Source organism: Oryx dammah, unplaced genomic scaffold (genome assembly GCF_014754425.2).
Source record: "Oryx dammah isolate SB20612 unplaced genomic scaffold, SCBI_Odam_1.1 HiC_scaffold_23, whole genome shotgun sequence".
Taxonomy (NCBI): domain Eukaryota; kingdom Metazoa; phylum Chordata; class Mammalia; order Artiodactyla; family Bovidae; genus Oryx; species Oryx dammah.
In genome coordinates, this window is record NW_024070207.1 from 93,375,443 (window position 1) to 93,397,626 (window position 22,184).

At 40.4% G+C, this 22,184-nt stretch overlaps 1 protein-coding gene across 3 annotated transcripts; it reads right to left on the bottom strand.

Moving 5' to 3' along the window:
• Positions 1-643: 643 nt before the first annotated feature.
• Positions 644-15,797, bottom strand: LOC120882252 (ATP-dependent RNA helicase DDX3X). 3 transcript variants are annotated; one of them, XM_040266171.1, is made up of 17 exons: positions 15,651-15,797; positions 12,838-12,895; positions 11,268-11,312; positions 9,462-9,594; positions 8,316-8,471; positions 8,136-8,235; positions 7,365-7,500; positions 6,082-6,167; positions 5,815-5,913; positions 5,546-5,706; positions 5,084-5,228; positions 4,860-5,004; positions 4,496-4,677; positions 4,286-4,403; positions 3,851-4,004; positions 3,473-3,612; positions 644-3,280 (listed from the first exon to the last, which is right to left on the bottom strand). In XM_040266171.1, exons 1-17 carry the CDS (start codon positions 15,693-15,695, stop codon positions 3,201-3,203), a joined length of 1,983 nt encoding a protein of 660 aa, XP_040122105.1. In that variant the 5' UTR covers positions 15,696-15,797; the 3' UTR covers positions 644-3,200. The 3 variants fall into 3 exon arrangements, with proteins under 3 accessions (XP_040122105.1, XP_040122104.1, XP_040122102.1); XM_040266170.1 differs by having other exon boundaries at positions 3,473-3,609; positions 11,268-11,315; XM_040266168.1 differs by having other exon boundaries at positions 11,268-11,315.
• Positions 15,798-22,184: the final 6,387 nt, after the last annotated feature.

A 22,184-nucleotide genomic window follows, 5' to 3' on the forward strand; every position in this document is an offset into this window, starting at 1 on the left:
AGTCCAGCCAAAGGGAAATCGGTCCTGAATATTCATTGGAAGGACTGATGCTGAAGCTGAAACTCCGAATACTTTGGCCACCTGATGCGAATACTTTGGCCACCTGATGCGAAGAACTGACTTATTGGCAAACACCCTGATGTTGGGAAAGACTGAAGGCGGGAGAAGGTTGATGGTTGCATGGCATCACTGAATGGACATGAGTTTGAGTAAACCCCGGGAGCTGGTGATGGACAGGGAGGCCTGGCGTGCTGCAGTCCATGGGGTTGCAGTCAGACACAACTGTGCAACTGATCACCCCAACCCCAAATAACGTTCTTGATCTGTAAGTACTTACTGCACATATTAGATTACTAATGCATTTTTTTACCCAATTCATTACTGCACTGTTCAATCATCCTATGTATCAAGTGCTTCCAAGAATAGTTTCCACCCCTCCATCCATAAATTTCAAACTATAATCATAAACTGTACATCAACAAGGATCTTTTGGATTTCCATCTATTACAAAAGTCCTTTTCACTGTATTCCAAACTAACACCATCTTCATCTTTTATTAACGTAGCAGGGTAATTCTATATCCAAGAGGTATTTCAAAATTAGCACTGGATGGCAACCCCCCAAAAATTACATCTTACAACTCTTCAGGCAAGACCACAACTTTATTTTCACCTAATAATAAACCACAATTGACAACAACAAAAGAGACTGTGCAGTTCAACTTTTATTTTAATAAAATCAGAATATGCACAGCACATGCAGTGCTAGCATCTAAACTAATACAATAAGCAATTACTAAAGCTACAGTGACTTGAGGTTCAATCTTTACATTCAGCAAGTTTAACTTCATTCTTACATGATTTTTGAAACCTTATTTATTAACTGAAAATATTGCTTGCTGATAAAACTTGCTCAAATGCTATCGCTGAATGTACAAGTCACTGACTATGCCAATACAACAAAGATAACCACATGTTTCAGGATTGCAATGAGCCAGACATTCACTGGAAAAAAAAAATACACACAACGAAACAAAACACACAATATTTGAATATGGACACTTCGTATCAGTGTTTTGAAGTGTTTCATTAATATCTTAAGACGAGTGTATCAAAACCTTGGCATGATTTAATTTAAAGTCGCCAATTTTGTTTTTACTAACATCAGAAAGTTATGGCTACACTGCCAATGCCGGGTCTGCTTAATTTGACTTAAGAGTTTAATATGACTTAACATTAAAAGCTCACACTACCCCGAAATATATAATTTCACGCATACGGTGACATTCAACATTCAAGTGCCAGTGTTTTTGTACTGTCTTTTGGTCAAGTTTCTTTAAACTTTCAAAGAATCACTTTTAGGCTTACAAAAATAAATATTTGTCAAAATGTTCAATAAATATTACATAAAACTAGCAGCAAAAAGTATCTAGAAATCTGTCGTGTGCAAATAGTTTTCTTCCCAACTATCATTCCCATGGTCCCAAATAAATTTTAGAATCTAGTCCCATCCCCTTCCTAGACAAGCTGCGTTCAACAATCTCCAAGAGACAAAATAAGATTGGAAGTTTAAGGACACGCACACAAGACATATATATAAAATTCTCTGAATGTGCAATAAAAGAAGTACTTTGTAAAAAGTTATGGGCAAAATGTACAAGGGCCTAAACCTAGACTAATTGAAATAGCACCATAACAAATGACCTCAATACTGTCAAGTGCACCTACTTAATAAAAGTTTTAGAACAAGGCACAATACACTTGAAAATCTATTGCACTTTAGGAAATTTTTGCCATCTTCCCATGCCACTGTAAAAAGATTGAGCATTTTGATCACCGCATTCTGGCCACAAAATTAGCACAGAATTCGAAAGTGGCAGAGGCATTTTAGTGGTGGACAATGCTCATCTTTGGCCAGATTTAGCATAAACAGACTATAAATACAATGGAAACCTATGCAACTAAAACTGACTAAAACTGCACTGTATAGCAGAATTGACACCTTGTGCAGTTATGTACATATTTCCAACCTGTGTGATCTCAAAGATTTCAGTTTGTTACTCTTCTGGAGCCATTTTTACAAAGTCTATAGTAAGCCAGTTTAACATCTCAACGCAGCTTGAACAGAGTAATATGAATCGGCATTTAAAAGAAAGCCTGCTGCATTTAATTCTTCCTGTTCATACCCTCTTGACCAAAAAACATCAACACTAGCATGCGTTATTAGACCAAAAATCATCCAGGGCCCTAATGAGGGCTGGTCATTGCTGTGGTCAGCCATTCTACCATTTCAATTTCACTTATGGCAGGCATTTAAAAAGTCTAAGTAGATGAATTCTCCTAAAACCCTATCTCAAGTTATCAGACCTTTAAACTTTCCCTGTAATATTATGCCCACATTTGGCTAGCTCATAATTAATGATCTGCCTAAACACTGAAAGAGGAATTGCTGTATTTACTTGCATTAACTTTGAAAACAGTGCTTTGAATGTATGCATGTATTCATACATCACCTCATCATGACTGGAATGGCTTGTTTAAAGACTATCAGGTTCTAAATACCTATCCAGGATAGAGTGAGCAAATCAGAACTTTAACTTAATACAGTTCGCCACATTAGAAACTAATTCCATTAATATGCTTCAAAGACATTTGTTGTTTGTTTTCCCCCAATCTGCAAGTATCAAAAAGCCCTAATGCAGGCTACTGCATAAGTTTTTTCCTTATAATATTTATGGATGAATCGATGATTCCTGTTAAGTTGTATCACACCTGTGTGCCAAGGTTTGATTTTAGCCCAAGTTCAGTAAATTTATTTTGTCAAAAACAATTGGTATCTTGAGCATTACTGAGCCAACAGGACATCAAAATAAAAAGTTGTCTAAAGTTAAAGGCACAGTACATTAACAAACAAATGATCCTCAGTCACAAATTATAAATGCAGTTTGGGATGGGGGTTGGGAGGGGAGTTAATCCAAACTACAGCAATGAAATCTTCAAACCACCTTCTGAACAGGGCTGCTGATTGTTCCTTTCGACTCTTCATGTGACCTTGAGCTCCCTTAAAAAAAAAATTTCAGTGGAGAATCACAGCTGGTAATGTACTGCGAGTTCTTGAAGCTACACAAGGTATAGTCTGGCTAAGTTACATGTGGTTTCCATATTAGCTTGTTTGGCAGGGTGACCTACTGCAAAGCAGGTTCAGTTACCCCACCAGTCAACCCCCTGGGAGTTATAATTTCCTCCATATCCATCACTGTTGTAAAAGCCTCCATAGCCACCTAATGAGAGATTAAAAAAAAAAAAAATTATTAAGTCATCCATTGTATAATACAACCTTTCCCTTCTTTAAATATTTTGATGTAAAATTACAAAAAGCAATCTATGGGGCCAATATTTTAAATTACTCTTTGAAAAGGATGAAAAAGGGCAAAAGCCTTTCCCCAAGGTATGTGGTTAAAATGTAACATCACCTCCACCAAACCCTCTGCTGCTTCCGTGGCCGCCTCCACCACTGCGGCTGCTGCTGGCGCGGCTGCTGCTGAAGCTGGAACTGCTGCCACCACTACTCTGTCGATAGTCTCTGGCACCAAATCCTCCACTGAATCTACTACTATAAGGACAAAATGTTAGTTTACATAAAGACACCCAATTCTTGTTAAAAATTTCCAATGACCAACTTCTGATTTTCCAATTCAAGCAATTCCACTCAGCCCTTCTTTTCTGTAATAAGAATTTTATAAGGTCTTAGCTGTGAAAAGCTGACACTGAAGGTCACTTAAATAACCTTAAAAATCACACCCCTCTCCATTATACACATTATTTAATAATACACATTATTTCTAACTCACCTTTTGGATCGTCCACGACTGCTACCCTTGTAGTGGTGTTCATAAGCCATGTTTTCTAACCAAGATGGCACTTCCTGTTTAGCTTCAACAAGAAGATCCAACAAATCCTTGGTAATATTTATGTTCCTCTCATTAAAGAATGAGGTGGCAAGGCCTAAAACAGTTCCAAAAAGTACATAAATTAAGGTCTTCCACAGAGCAGCACAATATTCTTACTTTCAAATTAGAATATTAAGTAGAATAATAATTTTTAAAAAAGATAATTTGCTATTTGTTCTTTGAATAAACCTTGACTTTCCCCCCTTGCCACTTCTGATATTTTAATAGCATTCCTTGAAAATCAGAGTTCATCTAAGACCCTGAAAAGTTCTTTGCTGTAAGAATCACACTGAAAATCAGAAACCACCAGATCATCCTAAGTAATCACACACTTACCAAGGTTTCCTACACGTCCTGTACGGCCAATGCGATGTACATATTCTTCAATATCACTTGGCAAGTCAAAATTGATAACATGTTTCACATTTGATATGTCCAGTCCTCTTGCTGCTACCTAGAAAATAATTTTTGTTACATATGGTCCATTTAAAACAAAGTAAATAGTTGAACATGCTGGCCTAGAAATTAAGATTAAATTTTACATACTGCTGTAGCCACGAGAATTGGGCTTTTTCCTGAGCGGAACTGGTGAAGGGCCTCTTCTCTATCTCTCTGAGATCGGTCTCCATGGATACTGGTACAAGCATATCCTTCATGGTATAAGAAATCCTCCAGAGAATCCGCACCCTTTTTGGTCTCCACAAACACTAAAGTCAGTGAATCTTTGCCTGAAGTTAAAATATCACAAGGTTTCTGTTACTAATAGTGGCTTGGTTCTCTTTGCACTTAGTAAACATACGAATAGAGGCAAATAGACTGTCTCAACAGAATGTATTGGATGAGAAGGAAAAGCACTAAAGGTGATCCAAATAGATTACCCTAAGCCACCAGACTAATGCTAAAATTGTACCTGTTGCATTTAGAAGATCAAGCAGAAATGACCGTTTGTCTGACTCTTCAACCCAAACTACTTTCTGTGTTATGTTCTCAGAGGTAGAGCCAACTCTTCCTACGGCCAAAAAGATATATTCATCCAAGAAGTCACGAGCAAGCATCTGAAAGAAAAAAATTATTGTTTTATCATCTATTGAGATAAACAAATTCCTAAGTAAGATCTGCAGCACCAAACAATACCTGTATTTCCTTAGGGAAAGTAGCACTAAACATCATAGTGTGGCGAACTCCCTTTGGTGGCATAGTATCTTGTTCAACGATTCTACGTATCTGAGGTTCAAACCCCATATCCAACATCCGATCAGCTTCATCTAACACCAAGTACCTGCCAGGAAAAAAAAATCCAGCTTAGAATTTGAGGCGAAAAGGTAGTTTCCATTTCTATGAGCACAGTTAATTATTCATTCAGGTAGTTTAGTTCCTCATACCATACAATCTGACCCATGTACGTAAGACACAGCACAGGATCTCTGCCACTAAATCGCACAGCCAAATTAGCTCTGTATACTTGACTCTGGTCTCAAGGTCTGGTCATTCTTAGCCTCTACTAAAATCACTTCAAATTAAAATTACAATGAGCTAACTTTTTATAAAAGTTGGAAGACTAAAAAATGCATTTCACACATTTAAAAATTAACATACTTGCAGAAGTCTAATCCAATTTTTCCTCTTTCCATCATATCCACTAGACGTCCTGGAGTCGCAACTAATAAATGGCATCCACGTTCTAAGTCTCGAATTTGCTGACCAATATCAGCACCACCATAAACCACGCAAGGACGAACTCTAGATCGGTATGAAAACTATAAGCAAAGAAAAATTTACTGATTTTAAGACCAAGATTTTTACATGGTCATAAAACACTTCATCAGAATCAATGAGAAGGCCAATAACCTGAAAGGCATACTTACTTTCCTGGCTTCCTCATAGATCTGTACAGCCAATTCTCTAGTTGGTGCTAACACCAAAGAGATTGGGTATTGTTTGCGGCGCCCGTATCTTCCATTTTCCTAAGAAATAATTTATTAAACTTGTTAACATCCTCTCTTAAAGGTTCATTACAACATAATCCCCCTCTACAATTTATAGATTACATGTAAATGCTGTTACTAATTATACAGATTAGAATGCAAGTCTGTCATTTAGAAAGCTTTCTCATTTTATACAGAAATATTTACCTTCATGGCCCTCAGAGCCTCGCCGGGACCATCAGAATAAATCTGACTCAAGATGGGCAAGAGAAATGCTGCAGTTTTTCCAGACCCTATTTTAAAGAAAGCATATTCATTTAACCACAGAAAAACTGGCTTATTACTTTTGAACATATATTGGTAGATGATGGTGTTTTAACTGCCCAATTACTTAGCAGTTAATTAGTAATCTCACTTTAATTCCCAAATTAAATTTCTAAAAATAGCCTAATTTTAAAATACCATCAAGTGATGACTTTGATCAAATAGGCTAATTTTAAAATACCATCAAGTGATGACTTTGATCTGTAATAGGAATTAGCAAACTAAGTCTAAACTATTTATCTTTATAAATAAAGCTTTACTGGAATACAGCTGTGACCAGTAATTTACATATCATCTATGGCTGCTTTCATACAGCAGCAGAGTAGCTGCAGAGACCACACGGTCCATCAGCCAAAAAAATATTTTTGTTCATTTACCCAAAATATATATATAAAATATATATACACACACACACACACCAAATTTTGGTCACAAACATTGTAGTAGTTTTCACTTCTTTGCTTCACTTGTGTAACATATGTGTCACGCAGTCATGTCCGATTCTTTGCAACCCCATGGACTGTAGCCCACCAGGCCCCTCTGTCCATAAGGATTCTCCAGCCAAGAATACTGGAGTTGTCATGCCCACATCCAGGGGATCCTCCCAACCCAGGGATCGAACCCTAGGTCTCCTGCATTGCAGGCAGATTCTTTACCATCTGAGCCACTAGGAAGCACTTGTGTAAAGAGAGCAGGAATTCTGTCTCAAAACTGGTGTCAATTTCTAACACTTCCTGATAAGTATTGTATATACTGATAGGGAGGTACTACTTTACCCGTCAATGAACCTTCTTTTGGCCACATTTCCATGGATCACAGGCTATTCTCTATCTTTCTCTAATTTTCTATAGTTCTCACTTCCCCACCACTGCAATCACAAAAACCTATCTACTTGTTACAGTAGTATCAACCTCATGACTTTCTATAGGCCATCCCTAAGATAACCTAATGAAAGCACTAGAAGTAATATAACCAAAAGGCTAAGACAAAAGAGATACCATCCAGCTACTCCTTACCAAGGTGTACCAGTCAGGCTACATACAGGACCCAAGCTTCCTCATGAAACTTAAAATGCTCCATGCATATTCTCCTGGTATTGGTTTTTATTAGAGCAAGCCAAGTCAAGGTATTCTTGACAACTTTTTACTTTCATCAAGTCTGCTTACCTGTTTGGGCACAGGCCATCAAGTCTCTCTTCTCTTTGATAATAGGAATAGCATGCTTTTGCACTGGAGTTGGGCGAGTGTAACGAGTAAGCTCAATGTTTCCCATAATAATTTCTCCCATCTCAACATCACTGAACTGTCAAGAAATGCATCAGGGTAAACAAGCAGAAATGCTATCTGGAGCATTTTGTTTCATACAAATACGAGGAGGGGACAACTATCAACCAATTTGAACTTTCAATTTGCTTTATAGTAAAAGTCATCATCTTACACATTTTGAGGAAAAACAAAACCAAACCACTCCATAAGCTTAAACTACAATGGAAAAGTTTGGGGTTCTTCCTATGTTTGACCCACTTACTATTTCTTTTTACCCCCAATGTTTTGCCTTGTTTACTTCAACTCTCAGCTTCTTGACTATTTACTTTTTAAGTTAGTTTTTATAGGCATACAATTACTTTACAATGATGTGTTAGTTTCTACTGTACGGCAGTTAAATCAGCTATATGTATACACATCCCTCTTTTGGATTTCCTTCCCATTTAGGTCAACACCCGACCCATTTTCTATTTCAAATTATTAGTAATGGTTAACACCAAATTCACTCTCCCCCTTTCCACAAACCAATGAGGCAGGTTTTTAAATTAACTTTAAAAAACTGTCAAGATAAAGCAAGCAGTCTACGTATGTCTTTAGGAAGCCCATCTCATCTTGATGTGCTGCGAAAAGATCTACACTTCCCTACCTTAAAGGTCATGCAAAAATACCTACACTTTCAATGTGTGGAGGACAGTTGTTGCCTGTTGCCTCAACTGGAATGTCATCATATTTTTCAAAGTTAATCCCAGTGTTGCCTCCAGAAAAGAGTTCTCTGAAATCAGAAAATTGGTAAGTTTGTTACACGGAGCTGATAAGGCTTCATCACAATTAACATACACTTCAGAAACTTACTGTTCCAAGCGTTCACTTGGTGGGAGTGGTTTTGACCAATCATCTTCATCTGATTTGTCACACCAGCGACTATTTCCACGTTCATATTTGCCAAAACCACCTCTGTCACCACGGCCGCCAATGCCATCATAGTCACCTCGTCCACGATCATCAAACCTAAACAGCACAAGCAATTAATCAAAATCTTATTTAACCATTATCAGATTCCTACCACTAGAACTGTACCTGGAGAGAGGTTCATTATGGCTAATTTCAAGGATGTCACCAGTCCAATTTGGGCTTACTCTTACTTGACAAATAAGGCCCTCTAACCAGACTATACTATTTATATAACTTTATTTTCTAAATTCAGTATCCTCTTTTATTATTATATAGCCGATACAGTCCTCATACATGTTGAAATCAAGAATCAAGGCTTTGTACCGGAAACATAATATTGTAAAGCAACTACACTTCAATAAATATAGAAATAAAAATCCTTGGGGCAATCAGTCTTATATGTGAAACCAGCACATTAACTTACACCTTTAAATGTTTTCATCCAAATATTTTTAGTGTTAGAGAAAAAAAGGAAAGTATCACACCAAATATCAATTGTCCTGGTTACATTAGGATTCTACTTAAAGGACAACTTACTTGTGTGACAGACTTTAGATAAAAGGTAGAAAATAATCCTTACCTGAATTAAGATGTTTTTAGTTTTAGGCCTGTTTTCGAAAAAGCAGGACACACAGGACTAACCACAGCTATTAGGCGCATGAGGTCAGTTCATCACACTTGTGTAATCAAAAATATAAGGTTTAAAAATTGTCATAGAATATCCACAAAAATGTCAACCAAATTAGGCCATTCACTAAACTTACTCTTTTAAGTAGAATACATAAAATTAGAGAAATATAAAAATAATTGATTTTATTATGCCAAAGGGCATATTCTTATTCTCATTTAATTTCGGTGTAATAAGTTCAATTTAGTAAAGACTTCTTACAGTTTAAAATCTATGATTAAAAAGACATACTTAACATCCAAACAGGTGGTCCACTAAGGGGGAAAGATAATCATGCTTAATAGTCAGGGTACAGACCAATTTCGAAATTGCTTTATTGTACACATGCAAGAAAGGCAAGAAGATAATAAATCACTTACCTTCCCCTTGATCCACTTCCACGATCACTGAAGAAACTAGACTTTCCTCTTGAATCACTACGGGAACCAAAACTGCTGTATGCATCCTTATCTTTACTAGAACTCCACCCTGAACTGTCTTTATCATAGAATCCTTCAATTAAAAAAAGAAAGCAAACTCATTTTATTGTAGTAATTAGAAAATGACACTACTTTAAAACATGATTTCTGTGTTTCTGAGTTTGAAGCCCTCCAATGACTATCACATCTCTGGACCAGAGGGACAACGGAAATATTCCTACCATGGTACTAGAACATACTATATGCTGAACAAAACAATCAAGTCTGAAAATGTTCTGAATGAATACAACTTCTAAAAGGTCAGTAGGTTTGCCTTTAACACGACGACTATGGTCTTGTTACATGACCATCACAATTTAATTTCATTTTACAGGCGTGAATGAGTTTACCAGGAAAGAGCAATCATTATCTCTATGTTTCTTAGAAGTGATATTCATTTAAAACATTAAGAAATTTACTTTGTTTAATATAGTATTTCTTGGTTTCAATAGTAAAAAGTTTAAGAACAGTGCTCTGTTCACATGTAATACATGTTATCAGATGAGAATTAGGAATACCTAGAAAAAAGGAAAATCCTGATACCTACACACTCAGTGTAGACAGGTTCCTAGGGTATAGCTATAAACATTCAGTAAGAGGGGATGACAAAGGTATAAATTAGCCCAACAGGTATATGGTTTAAAGACAAGCAGAGGGTTTAACTAGCTTCAGTGACATTTTATTAAATAGTCAGAGATAGTTTACTAGTTAATTAGGTTACTTTCCTTCTCCCTGAGTCTCTACCAGCCCAGTGATCAACAGCCTTAGCTACCAATAAAGAGCTGAGTTAGATTTCTAAGACCTATTTCAGCTCTAACTCCTATATGATACTGCCTCTTTCCCTGCTTTGATTCCTATCATTGCAGTAAGGCAGGAAAAGCACTAAATACACATGGAGGTCAATTTCAGCTAGTACATTCTAAGGAATAAGAATCCAACTATACAGTAACTAAAGACAATGATGTGACAGCTAAGAAATAATATAGGAGTTCTTTTAATGTTTTTGGCCCCATGGCATGTAGGATTTTAGTTCCATTCCCTAGATCTTATATTCCATGTATTGCCTTAGATAGTGAAGCTAATACAGACTATGAATATAGACAAATGACAGCAAATCATGGGCTCCTGTGGACTCTCCACCCTTCCAATCCTGCTTTCTTTATCCAGTATCTTCCCTCTTCATGACTTTTAGTTTTCCTGACCTTCCCTTTTCCTCCACAATCTCAGATCACCTATTTAAATGAAGCAGTTGAAGTCAGAGAACCACTCCCATCTATCAGGAGCATGCCTGATGCTTGTTAACTATTCCCCAATAATCCCATTTCATTTTGGCACCTCTGCAAGACAGAAATAACTGGACTGTTATCACTATGCAGCAGTTTTGTTTACACAGTAGGATCCCCACTCACCTTTTTCAAATTGAACTCATGCTATTTATGATTACATACAGAGGTTAAGCACAAGACTAGTGAAATTGTACAAAATCATGCCCTTGGCCTCAGAAGAGTGACACAGGAAATGCAGAGATTTCCTCTATCTGACATTAGATGAGTTTTTCTAAGCCCTAGTAAGCCCTAGTATCTGAAATTATTCTGACAGTAGGAGAAAAGAGCACAGTGTTCAGACTTCGAGGTGTCTCACTTTCCCTAAGCTCCAATTTTTAAATCCAGCAATAATTAAGTATACCAAGTTGCTCAAAAAACTTACCTTTAGTAGCTTCTCTGTTCCTTAAGTGAGGAGGAATATAGCGCCCTTCTAAAAGAAATGACAAAGTTAAATTTCACATCCCAAAAAACTTTAAAGCTTTTTACCAAAGTTTGTGATGCTAAAAAAGTCCTGGAAAGAAAAAATTTAAATCTGTAGTCTTCTAGTCTGGTCTACTTCTATTTTAAATGAGTTACTGCTTTAATAAGATGAATTTTAAAGGGGGAAGAAAACAGATTTGAATTGAATTGGAACCTAATAGTTGAAATCTACAAATAAATTTAATTTGCCACTAGTGGCCAATTTAACACACTATTTTTAAAAATTCTGCTAAGATTTCAGAGAATTGTCATAAATAACAAGAGTTGCAACATTGTTACTACAATAATCTAGCAAAGACATAAAACTATTAACAAGTCTCTTATGGAGCATAAGTATTACTGCAACAACCTAAAAAGTAACAAATCATATATCTAGTCACTAAGAAGCTTTTTTATTCCTGCTCTGGTTAAATCCAAAACATATGTACATATGTAATATGGGAAAAGCTGCAGAATGAAATGATTTCAAGGAATTGTGGGTTTTGACACTTGCACTGTTTAAGGAAAGTCAACTGTTGTTCTATATGCAAATAAAAACACAGCCTAAACTATGAGTGAGAACAAAAGCAACTAATATATATCCAACTAATAACATCAACTTGCTTTAATCTGCAATTCAACCTCTTCACTTCTGGGCTGAATTAAAGAGCTCCATTAGAATGGTCAATTACTAAAAGATTCTTAGCCTGACAAAGTGAAATTTAAAACAAATATCAAGTAACTGTGCCCAGTGAGGCCCTTCCTGCCTAAAAATAAACATCCCTAAACTATGCAATAAACAGAGCTTGAAGAAACAGTGCTTTCAGACCTTAACACATTCAATATACATATTACATTGTTTCTTCCAGTTAATTCAATAGCAAGAGATCTGAGCTGAAGCAGGTCTACTGCCAATAATAAACCAAGAGCCCCCTACACCTTAATCTTTACCATGTCGCAAAAAAAACCCTTTCAAGAGAAAAAAAAAAAAAAAAAACAATTCAGCATTTAAAATCCTGACCACCACTTTGAGATTCATTATAGCCTTGTTCTATTAGTAATTCTCATGTTCTTCATGGGAAAGGAGTGGCTATACCTGATATATGTGAATATGTGAATATTCTCTTTATTCAGTTTAATTCCAGTAAATTCACTCTTAATAATGAAATATACACTCCCACCACCTTTAAGCTGTGTTCAGGATTCATAATGGACATAATCAAACTCTATAACTTGTGTGTTGTATAAGGTCCTTAATGATTGTTTCACTCAAGAAAACTACTCCTCCTCATTATCAAAAGACCACAACACTACCCTCATTCTTTACACAGTAAAAACTGGAAGGGAAATTCCTAAATTTTAAATAAATCCAATGAAACATTAAGTTATTATAGTTCTAATACTCAGTAACACAACATTGTAAATCAACTATATTCCGACAATTTTTTTAAAAAGCTCTAATATTCAGTAAATGCATAAAATATTTTACTTACTGCTGGCTGTACTTCCTCCACTCTGATTATCTGAAGAGTTCAGGTCTAGGCCAGCAAACTAGAAGAGAGTTAAATTTTGGTTAGCAGCCCATGCGCAGAAACATTACACTAAAGGAAAACTTAGTGGAACTCTTAAGGAGAATGTGACTAAGAATGTGAGCAAACACAAAATACTACACTACTACAGTATACACTGCAGAAGGTACCTAACCAAGATGGTGGTGCTATCCAGGAGAAACCGGGTCCAAATTCATAATCAAAATGAATTTTCCCTGTAACTTTTTCCATTGTAAAAGTTCAAAAATTTCAATTATTTTAAAATGTCAAGTACTCAGTGGATTCATTTTAGCTCCAAATATTTGGAGATAAATGTTTTCTACTGGGAATTATTCTAAACCTACAGAGCACACCTGAAAAATATTCAGAACAAAACTTGTATCGACCATTTCTTAGCTTTCATTTCTAAATACTGCAATTAGAGTAGCACTCTTCAGAACAAAAATTTACAATATAACCCGCTACACAACCATATTAAGTAGGTACCTATTTATTTTTCCATTTTCACAGTTAAGCTGAGAACACTTTGGACATAAATGGCACATTTTACTGCCTTTTACCTCCATTTCTACCCATCCCTTTACACTGGTAACTTAAAGCCTCAACATTCTAAAAAAAAGCGCTTCATCGAATTCTGTAATGACTAAACAAACTATTTACAAAGCAACGAGGAGAAAACTATGTGCCAAAAGCAGTATTAAAAAAAAAAAATGTAACCAGCCACACGGCACTATTGCCACGTGTTTCCAATAAACCACAACGTTTAAGTCCTCTGTTAAAAGCTTAAAATTGTATACTGTCAAGTTGCAAGCATCAATGTAATCACTGAAAACTGGAAGATGCTAAATCTTAAAGAAAAAAATGAATACGGTAACACTTTGGAGGCAGCTCGTTTCCTAACTTCTATTAACAAAACGCTGCGGTGCTTTCTCTGCACGATTGTCTCAGCAACAGACTAATACTCTAAGGCACAAAAACTTCCTTTTTGTACTTACTGCAGTACGTTTTGTTATTACTTTTACATTTGGCAAAATGAACTACGTAGAGCACTTTAAATGCTACTGTAAATTGCTAGGGTGACATTAATGCAATTTTCTCAGTTGTGTATTTGCTTGCTGCTTAATTTTAACGACTGTGTGTATTTTTTTCCAATTATTTCGATTTCAAATTTTATTCCTGCTTATAATCTTAAATAGGTGCCGGCACCACCTATATGTTAAATTTTAAAACTGGGGACCGGCCATGTTCTCGATCAGATTTTTTTTATGTCTCTGCTCCATTTAACATGTCAGCATTTGGAAGATTTATTCTGATGCATTAATGGAAAAAATGCTCTCCCCCAAACAGATAGAAGAGTCCCTAAAAAGCACTATACACGACTGAAAATCTATTAACAATTCATTTGTGTCACTCAAGTTCGTTTCAGAATTCTGGAGCTCGCGGTACGCAGAAGTTTACTTAAAAGCAACAAAACATCGATTGAAGAGCTTTTCTGAAGCGTGGTGCCACTGTTGCTGAGGGATGCAGACTTCTGCCATCTCCGCCCAGAACCCCTCCTCTGCGATCACGCGCCCTCCCGTCCTCTACCTCTAAACCCTTACAAGAGGGGCTCCAATTAAGACAAACCCGGGGCCCCTGACCGATTTCAAAATTTTCAGTCCACAAGCAGCAACAAGTCACCAACAAAATTCCTTATTTCTTCCCAAGCCACATTCCAGGCGTTTTTTCCCAGGCCGAGCCCCGCACCAAACGTCCCCAACCTGAGGACACTGGTACACTCCGTGGTACCTCCCAAAACGACGCGTGGCTCGGAGCAAAACCTCCACACTCACTATTGCGACCACGTGAGGCGGAGCCCGCCGTGCCGGGTCGCTAACCTCCTCGCCGCGTTCCACCTCGACCTCCAGAGCCCGGCGCCACCGCGCACGCAGCGGCCCATTCCTCCCTCCTCTCCATCCCCCCCCCCCCACTCCTCCTCGAATCTTCTGCGTCACAAAACTTTCCACTCCGGAAACGCGGCCTCGCGGGCCACGGACCCGAGGCTGCGGAAACCGGGCTGGAACGAAAAAAAAGCCCCGGGGAAGGAAGCCCAGGAAGAACAAGATGCCCATCCATCCCTGTTTCCGGGCCCTCGGCGGCCCGTCTTCCCCCGTTCGGGGGGCGCAGCGCCGCCCAGCCACCCGACACCACACAAAGGAGGCCGCCGCCATTACCCCGAGCGAAGGCCACCCCCCGCACCGCCCCCTCCCACATTCCAGGGCCGCGTTCCACCTCCCGCTCACACGCGCGTGCACACACAGACACGCCAACGCCGCCTGGGTCTCCGACAAGAATCCGAGCCGCGCACGCCCGAACTCTCAGGGCCATAAAGGTCCCCTTTCCCGAACCTCCGCGCCGCGCCCCTCCCCCCCGCAACACCCATGGGTCACAAGTCAAGTCGAGGTTCGCGCGTGCGCGCCTCCGCGGGAACGCGCGCCCCCTCCCCCTCCGCCCGCCTGCGCACGCACACACAAAAGCCGCCATTGTGCTCTGCCCGGGGACAATACCGCCGGCCAAGCTGGGGCCCCTGCGACAGCCACAATCAGCACTCCCGTCACCTTCTCGTTTTCCCACAGCCCCGGGGCACTGACACTCGCTAGCCTGAGGGACCCAGAAAATGGGAACTGAGGGTACCAGGTAGCACTGCGCCACAAACCAGGTTAGATCGGGGGAGGGATTCCTGCAGCAACAATCCCGGTAGGCTTCTTGCGGCTCACCTGCTGGTCCAGCCCGAGCGCATTTTCCACCGCCACATGACTCATCCCTGAAGAGTACCGAGAACTCGGAGTCTTCCGCTGCTGAGCTAATGTGTTGGGTTCACCGCGAAGGCCCTCTCACGGGAGAACTGCGGCTCTGAAATGCACGGCGCGGCCACGGATCTAATATACCCGCTCGAGTGACTGCTACGTCAGCACGTACGACGTGTGCCCTCCCTCTCACACCCGCACTCCTCCCGCCGCTACGACTTTTGCCTAGCTACTGCGCGCTCGTTTAGTCCTAACCTCGCGGGATTTCCTAGTCGGTCGTGTCTGCGGTTCGTCGTCCTACCTTGGCACTCAGCGCTAAATGCTGTCCTAGATCGCTTGAGTGCCACTTCCCCTGTTCTCCGCTATTACCTTTTCTCAAGACTGGGAACTCTCGAGATCTCGCGAGACCTCATCCCCTCCCGTTTTCCGCCAGCTAGGAGACCTTAAAATATAACCTAGACCTTTTTCCCCTTTTTTCCCCAACGTCCTCAGTTTTCACTGTTCCTTTCTTTCTAGGGAACACTTCCCTTCTCTCTCAGTCCCCTAGACTTTGAAAGGTTGTGCGATTTCTCCAAACTAATCAGCCCATGTATTTTCCCGGGCAGAAGCCCCGAAATCCAAGTTTGGCAATGAGGGGCCCGAAGCCCAGGGGACAGCGGGTCACGTGACCGCAGGTGCCAAATGCGGAGGCCATTTTGTGGAGCAGGAAACCGTGGTTTTAAATAGAGTGCTCGGAATCGGGGGGAGGAGGGGAAAGAGGGAGGGAGGAGACGGGAAGAGGAGAAGGGGGGAGGGGGAAAAGAGAGGAAGGAGGAGGGAAGAGGGCTTGATGGTGACGGGGCGTGGGGGGTAGGGAGAAGTGGAGGGGCGCTGGCGGCGCGCGCGGGTGGTGGGACACTAGTTGCCTAGGCAGCGGGTGCGCCGCCTAGGAATGCCATAGCCCCTCGGTTCCCACACACACCTCCGACTCCCCCACCAAGAGAGCGCGCTCTAGCGCGCGCGTCCCCGCCCCCCGCAGCTAAGAAACAATGAGACAATCGCGCTGAACACGAGCGGGAGGTAGCGCACCCTCTTGGGACCCCCGCCCTTCGCCGGCACCACAGCTCCATTAGGCCGCAGGTTTCCTATTGCGGGGCGTCCAGCGGCTCAGGGCCGATGGCCACCACCGGCGCGGTGCTGCTTCCCTCAAAGCCAGAGGACTCTGGGGATGGAGAGCCGTTCTCCTAGGGAGTCGGAGGCGTTTGTGGTTGGGCCCAATCTGGGCCTGCCGAAGAAGGTCGACCGCATCATCGGCCTGGGTTCAGGGTGACCCCGGGCCACTGCGGTGAATGGGGAATTGCTGGAATAGGTCGGAGGCACCCCTTATGCTACCCCCTCCTAAGCAGGCGACCTCCGGTCCCAACCTCAGTGCCACAGAACCTTAAATAGAAGAAAATGTGTTGACTAGTGAATCCCTGGCTTTAAGCGAGCGGCGGCACATACATGGTTTTTAGAAACGTTTTTCTCTCTTTTCTGACCCTCAGCCTGACAGAATTAAATAATATACAGGGTTTCCAATCATCCCCCAAAGGATCTGCTGCTGCCAGAATTCAAACAGCTCGTTCACATCACGTACTTTACCACTTTGCTTTTCTCTTCCAATTTTTAAAATTGAAACAAATTCGAACGAGATAGGGAGATAAAATAACACTTCTGTCCTGGGCAAGTTGCTTAACTGCTTTAGGTTTCGATTTCCTCTATAAAAGGAGTTGGACTACATGACCCCGCGAAAGACCGATTCCTTTTTATAACAACTATTTGGTAATGTCCCCTTTAACCATACTGAAATAGTACACCACAGATAATATAACCTAACTTAACAACACACAATTTCAAAAAACACGACATAACTGGAGAATAAAAGCAAAATAATTATAATAAAGCAATATATTTTAATATATGAATGCTCCCACACAGGGGCACTAAATGATGATAGATACCTGCCTAGCGCAGTCACAAATGCAAAGTGAAAAAAGTGTTTTCACAATTCAAGTACCATAAACAATGTTACATTGGTGACCTTAGTTTCCAAAATGGCAAACTCTTGGTAATGTTTGAAACAAAAACACAATAGTCTTCCCTCAAGTGATAGTTTTATTCCTAGAATTCAGTGTATATCGAAACTGGGTAAAATATTTTTGTTTATAGGTAAAATATAGTGTGTGTTCTAAGCTTATATCATGATGAACTGTTTTTTCCATTGGGTCAATTTTTCTCTGTATGGGACAGTTCAGATTTGAACTGTCAGATATTGAACTATTCAGATATTGCTAGAATATCTAGCAAACCTGGTCTCTGCTCACTAGTAGCCCTTGCCAATCATTGCAACAGCCTATATATATATATATATATAATTTTTTTTTTCACAATGCCCCATTGAGAACTATTAAGCTTAATAATGATCATTAAGGTCCCTGGCGTGCTGCTATTCATGGGGTCGCAAAGAGTCGGACACGACTGAGCGACTGAACTGAACTGAACTGAAGGTCCCTTTCAGCCCTACAAGCATGGGTGAGGTGAGTTTTCACTTGGTTTTGCTTCCTTTTCGTATGGACCAGAGTAAACATTTGAAAGCCCAGAGTTCCGACAGTTCAAACTGCGTATAGCAACGATGGGATGTTCTGAGTACCCAGGTTCTGCTTTTAAGTAGAGCCAATTAAAGGGTACTGCCATGGGAGTATCTAAAAGAATTAAAATATATAGCCGTTTCCCATTTTCAATTAACCCCTGCTCACAGGCATTCTCAGTTCAAACCAGTGGCATGTTTTGTTAATCAATTTGTTATCATTGGAATATCAATTTGGAAAGGAAGCAAAGTAAACATAAAGCTTTGTTTTCAAACGCATTCATTCTGAAAAAGGATGGGCGCACTTGAGGTAGCTAAATGAGCCAACTTTCACAACACCCGGAATGACTTTACCTAAGCAGGTATTTGCATGTCTTTTCCATTAGGCCCTTTTTGTAGGTTTTATTTTTGTTTGGCCACACTGTGCAGCTTGCTGGATCTTAATTCCCCAACCGGGGATGGAACTTGCACCCTCTGCAGTGAAAGTGAGGAGTCTTAACCACTGGACCTGGAGCACCAGGGAAGGCCCTTCTTTGTGAATTTTATTTGAAGGGACCTAAAAATAGTTGGGAAAAGCTGAAGCCAAAGAAACTTTTTTCACAAGTTCCTTTTCTTATATTCCCAGGCATTGTTAATCCGCATTCCCAGGCATTGTTAAGCTGAGCACCCATACTGAAACAAACATATTATTTGCACCACCCCGACTCTTGTCCCCTCCTCACCCCTCCATCAGGAGCAGATCACCTGCCATTCTACTGCTTACAAGCTGTGTGACTGGGCATAACTTACTTGACATCTTAGAGCCTCAGGTTCTTTGTCTATAAAGTTAGAACAAAAATAGTTTAGTTTCTGCCTCAAAACGTGGTTGGGATTCAAGGGCTCACGCATGAAAGGAGTGAGAATATTTCTATATCTATCTCTCCGTTGTCTCAACTACCCCAGCAGAGTAGGTTGCTGGGCTCCAAGAGCACTCGCTGTTCAAGTCTCCACTGTAACACTCGCTGTGTTGTACTGCAGTTGGGTGTGAGCCCACGGAGGGAAGGGAACTTGTCCCACCCCAGGATTGCACAAGGTGTGGTACACACAGAGGCCCAATAGATGTTAAAGATGAATGAACAGTACAGATATTTGGCCTCAGCAACATATGGGACATGTTACATCCATTATTTTGCTTCCACACACGGCTTTAGGAAAATTTCATCACCACTCTCTGAGACTAAGATAGACTGAAATCACATTATCATGATGCAAATAAAATAAAATGTCCAAGTAGCCTAAAACCTCACAGAAAGATAATTACAGTAGTCTGCAACTCGAAGAAAAGCAGTAATAAGAGGAATTCCAGGAGACAGAAACCTCAGAGCCTTTAATCAACCTCATGATTGCCAGTCATTTTTCTGCAAGGTCCAGGAGGCCTTTTGGGTCCAGCTGACCCACACTTCCCTTTAGTGTGGATGGTGAATAAAGTTCAAGGAGGGCAGAACTCCCCTGTAATCGGAACAATAATTATAGGTGTAGAGTTAAAGCTGTTGCCTAGTGAGTCTTCTTTTATGTTTTAAAGTGTAATTGCCTTTTTGAGTGTTTGTTTGTTTGTGGCTTCAGATACAACTGGTTAAGCTTCCAATGCCAGGTGATTTACAGTAATTAAGAAGATGTTACTATGAAGGCAGATAAAAGTTCTAAAGGGAAAAGAGGAGTCCTAGGCTCTAGGATATTGTTGTACACTTTTATTCTCCAAGGATGAGAGCTGGTACATACAAAACCAGCTTTGTTTTAGGCAATTATTATACTCCCCAACGGGCTCAGTGGTAAAGAACCCGCCTTTAAATGCAGGAGACGGAGACATGGGTTCAATCTCTAGGTCGGGAAGATCCCCTGGAGAGGGAAATGGCAACTCTCTTCAGTATTCTTGCCTGGGAAATTGAGTGGACAGAGGATCCTGGCAGTCTACAGTCCACAGGGTCGCAGACAGTCAGACACGACTTGGCGACTAAACAACAGCGTACTCCCAAATAACAGATCTGGCCTGGAATCTGCTTTCCTTTCACAGAGATGGCAAGATTAAAAACAAAATTATATTGGAGGGCATCTTCTCTACAACTAACATTGCTGAAAATATTTTCAAACAGAAGAATCCAGTGTCCTGCCTTCATTCATGCGAAGTGATTGGGCAGTAATAGGACTAAATAACAAAGAAACATTGGGTAGAGCTGTCTTGCTTTGAGAGAAAAGACAAGAGGTCCTGGAAATACAGCAAAGGGATCACAGACCTTCAAAATTCCTTGCTGTGTCTTAAGTAATAGGGGCATTTTTAGCAGTTTCTCTCTCAGATGATAAAGAACTTGGCCATGACCTCACAGATATGGCTGAATAGCAGTCCTTGTGTTGGAATTACAATCATTCCTTTGTATCCACGGGGAATTGGTTCCAGGATCCCACTCAAATCCTCAGATGCTCAAGTCCCTTATATAAAATGGCATAGTATATGCATATAAGCTATGCATATCCTCCCATATACAGGCAAACTTCGGAGATTTCAGTTTCAGTTCCAGGGCACCACAATAAATCGAATATTGCAATAACTCGAGTTTTTTTTTTTTTTTTTGCTTTCTCAGTGTGTATAGAAGTTATGTTGGGAATTCTCTGACAGTCCAGTGGTTAGGACTCCACACTGTCACTGCTGAAGGCTTGGGTTCAATCCTTAATCCCACAAGTTGCGCGGCGCGGCTCCGAAAGGAAATTAGTTATGTTTACACTGTACTGTAGTGTATTAAGTGTGCAATAGCATGTCTAAAAAAAGACATACCTTAATTTTAAAATACTTCATTGCTAAAAATGTTAACCGTCATCTGAGCTTTCAGAGTCATACTCTTTTTGCAATAGTAATATCAAAGATCATTGATCAGAGATCACCATAACAAATATAATAACGAAAAAGCTTGAAATATTGTGAGAATTACGAAAATATGACACAGAGAGATGAAGTGAGCAAATGCTGTTGGTAAAACGATCCCCAGAAACTTGCTCCATCCGGGCTTGCCACAAACCTTCAATTTGTAACAAACAAATTATCTCAGAAGCACAGGAGAAAGAGATGTGCCTGTACTTGACACCATCTCTTGATTACTTATAAAACCTAATACAATATAAAGACTATGTAAATAGTTGTAAACAGGGCTTCCCCTGTGGCAGTAGTGGTAAAGAGCCCGCCTGCCAGTGCAGGAGACATAAGAGACTCGCTTTCGAACCCTGGATCCCTGGAGGAGGGCATGGCAACCCACTCCAGTATTCTTGCCTGGAGAATCCCATGGACGGAGGAGCCTGGCAGGCTACAGTGCAGGTCCGTGGGGTCAAAAGAGTCGGACACAACTGAAGCAACTTAGCAGGCACACACGTAAAAATGGTTGTAAATACAATGTAAATGTTATGTAAATAGTTGCTTGAAAAGTGAAGCAGTTGTGCCCCACTCTTTGCGACCCCATGGACTGTAGTTTATCAGGCTCCTCCATCCATGGGATTTTCCAGGCAATAGTACTGGAATGGGTTGCCATTTCCTTCTCCAGGGTATCTTCCCGACCCAGGGATCGAACCCCGATCTCCCTCATTGTAGACAGATGCTTTACAGTCTGAACCACCAGGGAAGTCCTTGCCACAGGACAAATTCAAGTTTTGCTTTAGGAACCTTTATGGAATTTTTTTCCGTGAATATTTTCCTTCTTCGGATACAGAACTAGAAGATATGAAGGGCCAACTGTACGTACTCTGAGCTTCCTGAAATTAATTCACTTTCCCCTACTCCTTCCGATTTGGTGATTATCACTCTCATTGCCCTATAGACCTTGATAGCTAGTAGGTTTAATCATTTTTAAAGTTTTTAAAATCTTTTCAATGTTTTAATT

What these genes read in the sequence shown, in the direction of transcription:
- LOC120882252 (XM_040266168.1), bottom strand. Translation starts at nt 15,695, where the DNA reads ATGAGTCATGTGGCGGTGGAAAATGCGCTCGGGCTGGACCAGCAG. An exon ending in GTCCTCCACACATTGAAAGT is followed by an intron (nt 7,501 to 8,135) that starts GTAGGTATTTTT and finishes ATTTCTTGACAG; the next exon opens with TTCAGTGATGTTGAGATGGG. An exon ending in CAATTCTCGTGGCTACAGCA is followed by an intron (nt 4,404 to 4,495) that starts GTATGTAAAATT and finishes ATTATTTTCTAG; the next exon opens with GTAGCAGCAAGAGGACTGGA.